Genomic DNA, 14,687 nt, shown 5'->3' on the forward strand with positions numbered 1-14,687 from the left:
TGTGTGGAGACCTCATAGCAGCCTTCCAGTATCTGAAGGGGGCCTATAGGGATGCTGGGGAGGGACCCTTCATTAGGGACTGCAGTGATAGGACAAGGGGTAACAGGTTAAAACTTAAACAGGAGAAGTTTAGATTGGATATAAGGAGGAGATTTCTTTCCTGTTAGGGTGGTGAGGCACTGGAATAGGTTGCCCAGGGAGGTTGTGAATGCTCCATCCCTGGCAGTGTTCAAGGCCAGGTTGGACAAGGCCTTGGGTGATATGATTTAGTGTGAGGTGTCCCTGTCCATGGCAGGGGGGTTGGAACTACATGATCTTAAGGTCCTTTCCAACCCTAACCTATGACTGTGGGACCCTCTATTTATGAGGAACATAATACTTATATTTTAAAAGTGATTTTTAAAAGGAAAAAAAAAAAACAGTACCTAATCAGAAAGTGTTGATGAGTAACAAAATAGTGTTCTCATGAAACAAATCCAGGGTAGGGCAAAAATTGAAAGTCATGCACCCAGAAGTGAATCATGGAATACACCCACTGACTACAATTATACCTTCCACACAAATACGTATGCTAGACTTCTGCATTTGCGGCTTAGAACAGCAGGAAAATGTGCTAAGAGCAAAAATGCTCAAGTTGCTGTATTAGAGTATGGACAGTATTATTTAATCTTAAGACCTTGAGTATGTCTGCATAACCAAAGTGTGCAAACTGTTCTCTCATGGTAGGTGAGGGCAGAATGGTAGCTTTCAACAAAATAACAATATTCTTTCCATTATAAAAAAAAGGGACTTTAATTTTCTTTAGATTCAGTTGTTTCCATTAGGTTAATATTAACAGAAACCTACTGTTAGGAGAAAATGCCACTACCACCACCACCACCAAAATACCCAATAAAACACAACAGAAAAAGCTGATATATAAGGATGTTTGCATTTTGGTATATGGACTTACAGAGTATGAAGCCTCTCATATCATACTGAATATTGTTGAAATACTGGTCTTAATTTAGGAAATGATGTTTTGAATTCCAGGAAATGACCCTGTAAAAATGGAAGTTAAGGAAAGGAAATCTGCCTGTGTTAGAAACTCTCTGGGAGGGAAAATGAAGAAAAGAAAGTCGGTACAAACAAAGGAGAATGACAGAGGCTGAACCAGAGAAAGGTGGGGATTTTATCAGAGAATGAGGAATTTATGGAATGTGGGTGAAAGATGCCTGACAGTTTTTCAGGTCTAGAAAAGCCCACTTAATCTTTCCAGAAGCTCAATAGTATCTTCTGATTGCACTAGTTAAATAAAAATCCCCCACAGACCAAAAACCCCTATTTGCACTAATTTTGCCGTGCTACTGTGGTAATCTAATGAGGAATCCAGCATACTTTAAGGTAGACCACATTGCAAGCGTGACAGGACTTTAAATGTTACAGAATGCTGTGGCCAGCTGCTCGAAAGCCCCCAGCTTTGTGTCTCTCTGTTTTAACCCCATTCCCTTTGGTTCCTCTGGACTGCCATTAAACTCTGTTTCCAAAGGGGCTGCTAGTATTTATGGATTTTCTCTTTTAGCAGGAAGTGATGGTGGTGGTCACCAGCAAAAGTAAGGAGCCAGAAAGAAAATGGAACTCCCCCTCTATGTGGATGCTTTCAGGCTAGCAGGATCATTGTTGGAGTAGGAGGGAGGTAAGGTACAATCTCTTTTGGAGTATCTGGAGTGCCTGGGACTACATCAACCCAGAGAGCTCCCAGCAAGGTATCTTTCCCATGCTCCAAATCATTTATGGTCATAGGGTGTGCTCTGGGAATACTCTGGTGTTCCTGCTTGTGCTCAAATACAGGAGCCTTCTGCAAACGGTGCAGACACAGGGACACCGCCTCAGGGTCCTGCTATTCCAAGGGAGTTATCTTGGACAGGTTGACTGACCTCCTGGTAATGTGAGCCCTTGGGAAGACAGGGAGTAGCAGTGACCACCCTTGCTCACAATGGCCAAGCAGCTAAAACCATCAGCTTTTACAATGGACATATATCCAAGCCTTAGTATGGTTTTCCATGAGCTTGGTTTGCTTGCAGCAATGGCACTGGTGCAGTTGTCACACACCTAGGCTGTCTTTGTCGAGTCCAGGATGAAGTCTGAAAGTCTCTTTCGCCCTGCACTGAAACGTGATAATTCTCAGTGTTCTCATGCATTGTGGAGCGTAAAAAAGATGTTTATTATTGAAAAAAAAACCAGTTTGCAGTATCTGAACAGGGCTCTCCTCATGGCCTTGCGTTTTAAATGGGTCAAGGCACACACTGGGCATTTATATGGCATGCCTTACACCTCCATCACGTGCAGTAACCTGTGCATGTATGGCAACTCCGGCGGTAACAACGGGAGCGGTGGGCCAGCCTGCCCCGCAGCCCCGAAGAGGGTCAACAGTCGCCCGTTCGGTCCCCCAACACCGAAACGGAGCTCGGCAGTGACGCCTCCCGGCGATGCGGTTTTCCCTTCCCAGGCCGAGCGCGCAGGCCCGGCCGCCGGGGCCTGGCAACCCGCGGAACATGTCCTTAGGCTGCGGCCGGCCGCGCGGGTTTCGGCACTTGGTGCGACCGGCGGTGAGGCCGGTCTGCGCCGCGCCGCTCCGCTCCTTCTTGGGCTTTCTCTCCGCTCGTCCCGGCGCCCTGTTTCCGGCAGCGAAGCGGTGGCAGCTCCGTCCTTCCGCCGGCTGCTCGTCCGGCACTGTGTGCGTGTGGCCGCCGCCATTTTGTGAAGAAAGGCGACGGAGGCGAGTCCGCGGCCGGTTGGTAGCGGTCTTGCAGTGCCGTCCCTCCGCCTATAGCGGGGAGAAGGGGGAGGTGGGGTCGGGCTCCGCCTCCCAGCATTGCGGCGGGGGAGGCTGTCGGTAGGATCGGATCTGTGGCGCGAGGTAGGTATCGCTGCTGGAGAGGCGGGCCGGGGCGGGCACAGGAAGGGACCGGGACTTCCTGGCGCGGTGGCGCTAGCGGCAAGACGGGGCCTCACCAGGAGCCCCTGAGGGGCGCAGCTTTCTCGTGTTCTTGGTACTTCTCGTGAGCGCGTTGTGCTCCCCTCGCTTGGAAGGCTGCTGAATTTATAAAGAGGTTTGTTGTGTGATGTTCTCGTTAGGGGTGAAAAATAAGCGATGAGGTCTGGTTTGATGCAGTGGCGATGGCGGCAGCGACCGCGTAAGCATTGCGGGTCTGCCCGTGCTCCACAGAAAGTTCATTCGATGGCGAGCTTCGCACTCGTGAGTTACCACTTTGGGTTGCTTCTATTTACGCAGAAAAAAAGCTGTAAACACAGAGATAGTTGCGTGCATATTTAGCTGATACGGAGTTTACAGAGACTGGTATGCACGGTGCGATTAATTCAGAATAAAATAGCGATATTTTGTGTGTTTTCTTTACTGATTGTGCCATATGAAACGATTGGTGAGAACACCTGACACTTTGAACTACTGAAAGTTTCAGAATATAAAAGTTAATATTATTTATAGACACTTCATTCGCCTTCCTTGTGTTACAGTAGGGATTTGGCAAATAGACTCTGTAGGTCTTTGCTCTTTCTTTGACGCCCTGAACAAACAGCTGGGTTCTGAACAGATCCCAATCCACAGCATTCTTAAATACGAGTGGGCTTTGAAAAGGACAACAAAAGTGGAAGTCTTGGGTGGGTTCTGCACTAAATTTGCCATACTTTTCAGAATTTATATTTTGCTTGGTTTGGGTTTGTTTTTTTTTTTTCATAGCTTGGAAGAACGCATGTTTTGCCTCTGTATCTCATCTTAGAAACAGTTAAACTCTCTAAGGGATTTAAATATGACTGACTCTCAAAATGGATACATTCCCAAACAGATAGTGAAAAAATCAGTTTGTATTTAATTGCGCATGTCTAATACCGAAAACTAACTGTAGGTGGATCTCTCTCTTGTTCTATGCTTCTGCTGTTATTTTAAATTATTTCTTTGCATTGCATCAACGTTGTAAAGACCAACATCAGTTTTGAGCAAGGCAGTTTCTAGATCTTTCCAGGGATCGAGAGTTGATTTCTAGGTTTGCAAATATGTTTCATAGACACTTTATGTGGTAACAGTAAAACGTACCTTTCTCGATGGTAGTAGTTTCTAACTGTAACAATTTTCTTTCTAGTGTACTGGAGCATGTTTTTACCAAGATCTGTTAAAGTCAAGAGAACTGCTGCTGAGGATGGAAGTTGTACAGCTGCTAAGAAAAATAGATTGTCTTCTGGAGGATCTTTGCTAGAGGAGACCACCAAGTTTGAAGACTGTAAGTCAGTTAGAACAGAAACTTCTGCTTCAAGGTGCAGTGAAGTTGTACAAGAACACGCAGAAGCTGCAGCTGCAGACCCTGGTGTTGCTAGTACAGCTTTGGGAAAGGACAACCAAAATACTGATGAAGGCAGCTCTTTGGAAGAACCCATAAAATCCTTCAGCAAATCCCAGCGCTGGGCAGAACCTGGAGAACCTGTATGTGTTGTGTGTGGTCGGTATGGAGAGTATATCTGTGATAAAACAGATGAAGATGTTTGTAGCTTGGAGTGTAAAGCCAAACACCTTCTACAGACTCAAGAAAAGGAAAACAAGCTAAAATCTGATCAACTCACCAAAGCAGATTCTCAGTCAGAAGCACAACTGCCTAATACACCTTATTTCTACAGGGATCATTCCTTTATTTTAAGTTTGCAGGATGAGCAGATTGAGAATCTTAAACTGCAGCTAGGTATTGCTGTCCAGGGCCAGCAAATTCCAAGACCTATTTTAGAGTTTCAACACTGTGGTTTTCCTGAAACTTTAAACTACAATTTAAAGAACTCTGGCTATGAAGTACCAACTCCTATCCAAATGCAAATGATCCCTGTTGGACTGTTAGGGAGGGATATTGTTGCTAGTGCAGACACAGGTTCTGGAAAAACAGCAGCCTTCTTGCTCCCTGTTATTATGAAGGTTTTGAAAGAGGTAATGAAACTTCACATGTTTAGAAAAAGTGGTTTGCAGCGTTGTCTCTTGGGTTCCCGGTGTAGCTGAGGATGTAATTGCAGTGTTTTTTATTGACATCCAAAGATTTATTATACTTTTGATTGATGCTTGCTTGATTGGTTATTGAAGTGGGGGGAGGTGCAGATTATTTTTAATGACTTTGAATATTTTTTTGCTTTTGTTAGGAGATGAAGTAACTCTGTGAATATTACTTATTATACTGTTTCTGCTTAAGAAAGATAACTAAATTCTGTGGTAAATTTCCTAAATTTAAATGACTGCTACTGCTGAACCCAGGACAATGACTTAAAATAGAAAGTGAAAATAATTCCACGTCCTCTGCAAGAAGTTGTTCCTCTGTCTTTACATATCTGATGACTGAGTTTTTTTTTGTATTGACATTATTTCGCAGATTAATTTCTGTTGGAATTATGTTCCACTGACCATCAAATAACTACAGGAATTTGGGATATTATAATTTCTGAAATAGTCACATAGTCTCTCAATCGATACTCTGGGATAAAAACAATTAAGAGAACTTGCTTCGTAAGGATATGATTGTATGATGAGAGTAATGGCAAACAGTATTCTGTACCTTGTGTGTGGTTCAGTATTGCATTTTGCTTTCATGGTTTTACTTTAAAAGAGATGTGTAAGAATATATTTGAAAATTCGGAACCCTGATCCTAGTTGATGTTTTGTAGTGTTTAGATGCCTTGTAGATACACATACACACTAATGTCTATGATGTTTTTTTTTTTCCAAATTAGTAATTTAAAGATTATTTAAGTATCTCTCATAATCTTTAAAGTGCTATAGCATTAGTTGTAAGAACAGAAGCATTATATAGAGGCATTTAAGAACTGCAGTATTACGCTTCAGCACCTCTCAGATTATCATTAAAGTCTGCAAGACAGTCACACACTTATAATGGCATGCACAAAATTGGAGCCTTAATGAATAATACTTAATTTTTCTACGTGATCTTTCTCATTCTTCATCTTCAGAGTACTTTATAGGTTAATGTATACGTCAGGAGAGAATTTTATTTTGTTGTTTAAAGTATTTAATTTTTAATGTTAAAGAGACATGAGATATTGAGAGCATGAGGGTAATCTGATTATGAGATACTTGACAGTTTCTGGCTTCTCAACACTGATATCTTTTCTGTGTGGTAAGTTGTTAAACGCTGTTGCCCACTTGAAAGCAACTCAAAAAGCTCTTATTGACACAAGTTATTTAACTGTGTAGTTCCTTTGATGATGCAGTGGGAAAGGAACAACCTCCTGTTGGTCACTTGCAAGTATTCCAGTGGGGACCAGAAAGAAACATACACCATCCAGAAAAACATTCAGAAATCTGTGACTCTAGCATCAATATCTGAGAGCTTTGTTTATTTGCTGAACAGGTGATTATTATTACCTTAATAATGTGTCTTGGAGCTAGGCAGGGAGACGTTATTCTGTCTCCCTGCCCTTTCCCGTTTTACCTTATGTTCATAGAATCATAGAATAGTTACTGTTGGAAAGGACCTTAAGATCATGTAGTTCCAACCCCCCTGCCATGGGCAGGGACACCTTACACTAAATCATATCACCCAAGGCCTTGTCCAGCCTGGCCTTGAACACTGCCAGGGATGGAGCATTCACAACCTCCCTGGGCAACCCATTCTAGTGCCTCACCACCCTTACAGTAAAGAATTTACTTTGTTCTTTTTACAATGTTCTTTGTTAGTATGTGTTAACTGGAGTTAGGAATCTATATTAATCTGAGAGGAATTACTGCTCTGTAATTTTGTGTTTTCTGGGTTGCAGAAGTATCAGGTGAGAATTTGGTTAGAGATCCTTATATAAGGAACAACCAGAAAAAATACTTAAGACTGCTGCTTTAATGATTCATTTGTATTTGGCTGACTAATAGTGCGTCAGAGGAACTACTAATTTTGTTTTCCAATTTGAGATGTGGTTTTTTTTTTCTGTATAAAGTTTCTATCGCTGCTTATCTTCTCTGGCTAATCGGTAATGTTTTTACATAGTGTGTGCAAGACAGTAAAGGGAAATAGTCTGTTTTATCAATGCTTCTAAAAGTGTTGTTTTTTAATGGTCTCTAGATTCAACTAGATCTTGTGTTTTCCGTTAATGTGAAATTTACTCTGAACTTCTGTTACAGATTCAGTGCAGTAACTAGAATAGAAAAACACCAGTATTTACAAATGGCTGCTAGATTTCTGGGTCTTTTTTGTTGTCAGGAAGCTATTCTAACAGTGTACTTTGACATGTATTAATTTTTTGTTTTCAAAAGTTGAGTAACTCGGGGATAGACTTTCTTGGCCTGCATTGTTAAAGGTATAATCCCTTTCTACCTTCTGTCTTAAAAAAAAGGGTATTATCAGTATATGTTGTATCCACAGTAGCTGTGCTATATCATTTATATAATTTATATCAATATATTTATTTATATGCATATAAAATTAAAGTGCAATTTATAATTTATAGCCACAGTAGCTGCACTATGTAAATTAGTATAATTTATATGAAAAAAAAACTGGGGCTGTTCAGCCTGGAGAAGTCTGTGTGGAGACTTCATAGCAGCCTTCCAATAACTGAAGGGGGCTTGCAAGAGTGCCATAGAGGGACTCTATATCAGGGACTGTTGTGGTAAGGCAAGGGGTAATGGATTCAGACTTAAAACGGGAGATTTAGGTTGGATATAAGGAAGAAGTTCTTTACTGTGAGGGTGATGAGGCACTGGAACAAGCTGCCCAGGGAATTTGTGAGTGCTCCATCACTGGCAGTGTTTAAGGCCAGGTTGGACAGGGCCTTGAGCAACCAGCTCTAGTTTGAGGTATCCTTGCCCATGGCAGATGAATAAAATTAAGGTCCTTTCCAACCCAAACAATCCTATGATTTTATATAATACTAATAATTAGTATTGGGAGATTTAATTTTGAAAACTTGTCATCTATATAATAAAGCAATTCCACGTTCAACAGAATTTTCTCCTCTTTCTAGACAGAAACTCCATCTGCCCTTATTTTGTCACCAACAAGGGAGTTAGCAATTCAGATAGAGAGACAAGCTAAAGAATTGATGGCTGGATTGCCAAACATGAGAACTGTTCTCCTGGTAGGAGGCTTACCACTGCCGCCACAGCTTCACCGTCTCAAGCAAAGTGTTAAGGTAAGGACTGTAGTGGGTAAAGATCTTGGGGAAAATTATGTTTCCATGACATATGTTGACATATGTGGTCACACAAAGACGTGAACAGACAAGGAGTTCTAATTTACAGCAAAACCAGTAAAATTTTATTATTATAACCTGCATATATAAATGCAGGTTATATTGCCTGTATTTAAACGTTTCCATTAGAGTTCTAAAGGGTCCATTTCTTTTTGAGGCTTCACAGTTTATTAAGTTACATGTAAGAGTTTTATGACTTCAATGCAGGTTGTACCAGCAATTACCAGCCTTCTCAGCTATGTGTGGTAACTTTGTATTTTTTCTGAGTCATCTGTCCTTTCATGGAATTTCTAACTCCTGGGTTGTTTTTTTTTTTGTTTGTTTTTTTTTGTGTTTCTTTTCTTAGGTTATAATAGCAACACCTGGAAGGCTTCTTGAGATTTTAAAGCAAAGTTCTGTTCAACTGCATGGCATAAAAATCATAGTGGTGGATGAAGTAAGTTTTCACTTATCAGGGCTGCATTCTGTACAGAGGTCCTTGAAGAGTCAGTGTGAGTGGCTGGTCTAACTGATTAAACATACACTTTCTTTGTTATAAAGTATATGTTTTAAGAGGAAAACCAGAATTTTTTAACATGGTTTGAACTGTGTTTGAACAAGCCATGTTCTGTTGGCTATAACAGACTTAGATGACCGACAGGGTAATACTGCTAGACCAGTGTGAACCAATTGTTTTTAATTTTCTCATTTAGCCTTTCTTCTGAATTAAAATGTCCTGCATTTGGGTTATTACGTGCCAGTTAATGCACATTATGGTTCTTCTGTCAATCTGTTCAGGATTCTGCTGCTCAGGGAAAAATCTGGTACAAATGTTGGTTTGTTTTTTTCTTTTCACTTAGGTGGATACCATGTTAAAAATGGGTTTCCAGCAGCAAGTGTTGGATATTTTGGAAGACATCTCTCATGATCATCAAACTATACTGGTGTCAGCCACGATTCCAGTGGGCATTGAACACTTAGCAAATCAGCTTCTGCATAATTTTGTAAGAATAACAGTTGGAGAAAAGAATCTCCCGTGTTCCAATGTTCGCCAGATTATCTTGTGGGTAGAAGAGCCATCTAAAAAGAAAAAGCTGTTTGAAATACTAAATGTAAGTTCAATGTTTTTCGCATAAGAACAACTTATGAGTCATGTCTTTACGCATCTCTGCTAGGTTCTCATCTTTAATTGTAATAGGTAGTGAAGAGGAGGAGTGAGGTTAAGCATGTAACTGCACTAACTAGTGCACCCAGCAACTCCTTCTGTGCAGCAGCAAACTAGATTCTTTTCTTGGGATACAGATGAAGAATTAAGATTTTGATTTTTTTTTTTGTGATTTGCACTGTGTCAAACCAAAGATCTGTACTGGTTATCTGAGAGCGGTAGAGGAACAGAACTTTCTTAAACTGCCATAGCTGCTCTGTGGCCTGGGAGTGGTTTGTGATTTTAGAAGTCAGAAGAGAAACCAGTGAGAAAGCTAATTTAGTTATTTCTTGAAATTATTTTAAATTAAATTACTCTTTTATGAGTATCTTGGGGGGAAATTTGGAGTCTTGGCTGAAGTTATTCAAGAAGTAAATTAGAATCTTTAACTGAACCTCAAAACTTTTCAAGTTTGGAATTATTATGTAACATTTAAAGAAACATAAAAGCTGCTTTTAAAAAATGGATTTATTGGGTTCTGATTCTACAAATCATATGTTTATGATGTACAGATGTGTATAGTTTCCTGGCTGGTATCTTGTTCCTTCTTATATATAGAGTCTAAAAACTTTTAATCATCTGAAGGTCTTGTTAATATTAGAGATAATGAGCAGAAGAAATTGAATCCAAGTTGGTGATGATGAGCAGCAAACTGTTGTAATACCTTCTTACATAAACTGTTTAATTTTACAGGATAAAAAACTCTTCAAGCCTCCAGTGTTGGTATTTGTGGACTGTAAGCTAGGAGCAGATCTGTTGAGTGATGCTGTTCACAAGATTACAGGATTGCAGTGTACAGCTATGCATTCTGAAAAGTCTCAGGTGGAAAGAACAGACATATTACAGGTTTGTGCCTCCTAATGCTAAATTTAAAATGGCTTTTCTTTTCTTTCCTTTTATTTTTGTAAGTTTTTTTTTTTTTAACAAGTTAAATCATAATTTATTGCTTTTCTACAATAAAACCTGGAGTATTGTTGAGACAATGAAGAGACAGATGGACCAAGCAAATTACTGGAGACTAATTCCTAGATTATTTGCTTTGAAATGGGAATTTAAATATACATTTAAGTTTAATTGACAATGTTTTAATTGAAATTGTGGTTTTAATTTCTTTAATTACCTCTGTAAATTATATTTTTACTTAAATCAGAATACAGGGAGTCATTCTGTCTTCTGCAGCAGAATAATCCCGCGGGGTATGTTCTTGCACTACATAACTAACCCCAGCCTATCCTTGGAGAGGTTCAAAATATAAATAAAGGAAAAAACTATTTTTATTTATTCTTCCTTTGCTAGGGATTACTTCAGGAGAAGTATGAAGTTATAGTAAGTACTGGAGTCCTTGGGCGAGGTCTGGACCTTGTCAATGTTAAACTGGTAGTAAATTTTGATATGCCTTCAAGTATGGATGAATATGTACATCAGGTAAGTAAATAATTGCTAAAGCATTATTTGAAAAGTATAATGAAATGTGACATCCACCTCTAGAAATTTAATTGTAAGTGTAAACAGAAAGATTAATTTCCTCTTCCAAATATTGTTCATATAAGAAAGGTGCTCAGTATCTGTTCTGTCTCTTCTGTAAATTATTAAAATCTACAATGCAGTTGTTTTGTCTCCTCTATATTACTATAGACTAGAACAGTGTTTTTTGGTCAGTTATGTTTAAAGTATTATTCTTCCTGTTTTGTACTCTTACATAATTTTGTCTATAGAAAGCAAAGTTTACTGTGTTTTAACTATCTGTGTGAAGAAAGGCCAAATGCCCCTCTTTCTGCTGCAGCTCATCTGCAGTGTGGGATATGCATGTGATATGGCTGGGAAGCCAGTTGTGAACTTAATGTTCATTCCCTCTTCTTACTCCAGTATCTCCTCTGTTTTTTTTTCCTGAGAATTTCCTGCTTTAGAAATAAAAAGGTGGGTGGGTTGTGTGTGTATGTGTAGTTAAAACACCCTAACCCTAGTTTGTGTAGCAGATGAAGAGAACTAATTATTACCCTCTTTTTGGAACTTAGAAAGCCACAGTACTCTAATACTGTGACAGTTTTGAGAACATCAACTACAAGAAAAGCCAACAAAGGGGAGAGAGTGTACAAAGTCAGGGGGCTGGCTCATGTGACATGTGAATAGAGACAGAGGGAACTGGGCTTGTTTGGGCTGGAGGTGAGATGTAATTGCTGTTTTGTTTTGTAATGCATGGTTACATAGGAGACAGAGCTAAACTCTTGGAGATGCACAGTGAAAGAACAAGAGCCAATAGTTACAACTTACTGCAGGGGAAATTCTGGCCTTATAACAGGGAAAAAAACCCTTTGTTTTGTTTTTCACAGTGAGAGCAGGCAGTAGAGTGAGCTACCCAGAGACATGGTGGCACCTTTGTCCTTGAGGACACTTGAAACTCACTCCATAGGACAAGACCCTGAGCAAATTGGTCTAACCTCTCTGGTTTTTAATTCTCTTTCTGCAAAAGTTTCAAGCAAGTAGTAAATAAATACAGGTGGTCTTTCCTAGCATCAAAACTGTACCAATATTAGCATGATATCTCTTCCTAAATAGAGAGTCTTTGTATATACCTTTCTAATTTGTTCAAGCACTTTGGATAATATTGATAATTTTCAGTTACTAGAACACTGAAAGTAAAGGGCCTTTTTATGTTCATGCTTGTACGTCCTGTGCTTCGTACAAGATACATGTATGTGGCATTGCTACAGTAAGCATTTTTTGAAGTATTTTGTTTGGACCAGATTTACTGTAAGCCTTTGCTCATAGGCTGTATCATACATTTCAGCATCAATATTGAACTTGAGGTATGTCCCATAAGCAAGTTGTGATTTTTGATGGATTTAAGCTAAATCTTCAGATCTGCATGTTCTGACTTTAAGAAATTTATCAAAACTTTATGCTTAGAGGGTGAGACAAAGAGATTTGGCGTCACTTAGGTTAGTCAGTGTTTTATAACAGAAAGTAAACTTTATGGATCACTGAAGAACTTGCATTTAATACCGATAACTTAAAATAATTTTTTCTTTTTCAGGTTGGAAGAGCAGGAAGGTTGGGTCACAGTGGGACTGCAATTACTTTTATCAATAACAACAGCAAGAAGCTCTTTTGGGATGTTGTGAAGAGAGTAAAACCAACAGGCACCATTCTTCCCCCGCAGCTGCTTAATTCCCCGTATCTTCATGACCAAAAGAGAAGGGAACAACAGAGACTTAAACAATTACAGAATAGGCTTGTAACAGGAGATAATATAATGGACATTATTAGAAAACATGACAAAAATAATTCTCAGAGGTAATAAAGATATATTTATAGTTATGTAATCATAATTAAAGTGTGATTAAAAATAAACATGGAATTTTGATGCCTTGTATATTGCCTTTTTTGAAGAAGTTTATATATTCAGTTTTTTAAGGAGTCTCATTTTTAGCTCATCTTTATTTTGAAATACAGGATATTGTGTGTGTTTGAATTACAGTAGTGCCTAGTAAAAACACTTCAGCCCTTTCTCGAAATCCAGTAGTCTTTGATCTTGCTTATAAATGAATGGAGGAGGTACAATTTTGTTTTAATATTTCTGAATAATCACCTCAGACTTGTGAAACACACTCTTCTGGTGATTTTTGTGTTATTATATTCAGACAAGATCTTTGCAAAGGACACTCTCACAAAAAAAGGATAAAAATACGCTGACAGATTGGTGTCTGAACACAAGCCTCAATCTCTTCCTGTTAGTTCACATAAAAGTGTCCACTGGGAATATTGCTCTGAATCCTTGGTATGCTTTCTGGGGTTTCTTGTGAACATACATTCAAGTTTTGCTTTTAAACAGTACTGAAAGTTTCTCTTTTATTTCCTGTGGACCAGTTAGAAGTCCTGCTCAAGCATTTGCAATAGCAGAAAACCTTGGTTATTAGTACAACTTCATTGTAGAGAAGTAGGATAAACCACCTAAGGTAAATAAAAAAATTGTGTTCTGAATAAATGAAACAGTGTAGTTCACTACATATATGTTATATATGTAATATATTGATACATGTATAGTATGTGTAACAGACATGAATATGTAAATCATTACTACTTAGTTAAGCACAACTTGCCTTGTTCTGGCACCGGATGCTGTTTATTTTTTTGGAGGGTAATAAAACCAAAACCATATTAAGACAGTGTTACACAACTTCCATCCAACGTCTGAGATGGGTTATAATCAAGACTTGCTTTTTTTTTCCTCTTTTAAACTGAAGCTTGAGGAAATTGGTTTCATCATAGTTTTCATGTTGTTGTGATGCATCATCCCTTTTTGGCAGAATGAGGTGTCCCAGGTAGTTTAGATGTCAGCTCTGTGCATTGTATATTTGCTCTTTGGCCAAAGAGCAGCAATACGATAGCCTGGCTTTGTTTAATTTTTAAAAGCTCAGTAGCTGGCTATGGTTTTTTTTTTTTTCTGCAACTGGAAACAAAGAGAATGAGTTTTGCCTGCTGGGAGACGGATGTCATGACTGTCATACTGGTGCTAGATTTATATAGTTAGTAATGACAAACTACTAATGTTAATTTTGAAAGTCTGAATTATATTTATTATGATGCCTACTATTTTCTAAGCACTTTTGCTACTACTTTACTCTGATACAGGGAAACCTTTTTAACTCGCCTCTTCTTTCCCTTTTGTCTCCCTCTGCTGGGTTTTTAATCTTTTCCATATTAACCAGTTGTACAGTATTTATAAATGCTGTGTATTTTATAAGAAGCATGTATCCTTCGGCAAGAGACCAGTTTTTCTTCCATGAGGTGGCTTGGCCATATCCCTCCTGTCCAGTCCTCGGCATCATCAGTAGCGCCGTTTGTTCCGAAGGGTGAATTCCTCTCCCCCACCGTCTCCCGCCCGCCGTCGAAGTCCCCGGCGGGGCCGGGCTTCCTGCCCGCCCTCCTTGGGATCTTCCCGAAGAGGAGGAAACGCTTCAGGACGCAGAAGCCGCGGCTCTGGAGGCTGCTGCCCGCCCGTCCCTCACGGGGCCGCCCTTTCTGACGCAACTCCCTGCAGGAGCCAATCCCCGCGGGCCCGGCGCATTCAAACGGGGCACGAGATGGCGTGTTCGTTACGGAGCGAGACCGGTGCGTGAGGTGAGGTTGCAGTGAGGTGAGGTGAGGGGCGGGGGTTCCCTCCAGGGCCCGGGGTGCGCTACCCTCGGGCATCCCTCGGGCATCCCGCGGGCGGGCTCTTCTGGGAGCCGCAGAACTGAGGTGCCGGTAGCCCCTGGCTCCCTCAGTCAGCCGCTGC

General features: G+C 40.0%; 1 protein-coding gene across 3 annotated transcripts; it reads left to right on the forward strand.

Moving 5' to 3' along the window:
* Nucleotides 1-1,553: 1,553 nt before the first annotated feature.
* Nucleotides 1,554-12,782, forward strand: DDX59 (DEAD-box helicase 59). Of its 3 annotated transcripts, none has more exons than XM_057429081.1 (8): nucleotides 1,554-1,675; nucleotides 4,140-4,966; nucleotides 7,999-8,166; nucleotides 8,573-8,662; nucleotides 9,066-9,317; nucleotides 10,103-10,255; nucleotides 10,706-10,834; nucleotides 12,444-12,782. In XM_057429081.1, the coding sequence occupies exons 2-8, from the start codon at nucleotides 4,151-4,153 to the stop codon at nucleotides 12,705-12,707; spliced, it is 1,872 nt and encodes a 623-aa protein (XP_057285064.1). In that variant the 5' UTR covers nucleotides 1,554-1,675; nucleotides 4,140-4,150; the 3' UTR covers nucleotides 12,708-12,782. The 3 variants fall into 3 exon arrangements, with proteins under 3 accessions (XP_057285064.1, XP_057285065.1, XP_057285066.1); XM_057429082.1 differs by lacking the exon at nucleotides 1,554-1,675 and adding an exon at nucleotides 2,404-2,576; XM_057429083.1 differs by lacking the exon at nucleotides 1,554-1,675 and adding an exon at nucleotides 3,018-3,092.
* The last annotated feature ends 1,905 nt before the right edge of the window (nucleotides 12,783-14,687 follow it).

The sequence above is a fragment of the Pezoporus wallicus genome, unplaced genomic scaffold (genome assembly GCF_028554395.1).
Source record: "Pezoporus wallicus isolate ANWC-B61680 ecotype Strahan unplaced genomic scaffold, APGP_CSIRO_Pwel_v1 contig_593, whole genome shotgun sequence".
In the NCBI taxonomy this organism is placed as follows: Eukaryota; Metazoa; Chordata; class Aves; order Psittaciformes; family Psittacidae; genus Pezoporus; species Pezoporus wallicus.

Coding starts and splice junctions, on each gene's coding strand:
- DDX59 (XM_057429081.1), top strand. CDS start 4,151: ATGTTTTTACCAAGATCTGTTAAAGTCAAGAGAACTGCTGCTGAGGAT. Junction 4,967..7,998: donor TTATGAAGGTTTTGAAAGAG/GTAATGAAACTT, acceptor TCCTCTTTCTAG/ACAGAAACTCCATCTGCCCT. Junction 8,167..8,572: donor GTCTCAAGCAAAGTGTTAAG/GTAAGGACTGTA, acceptor TTCTTTTCTTAG/GTTATAATAGCAACACCTGG.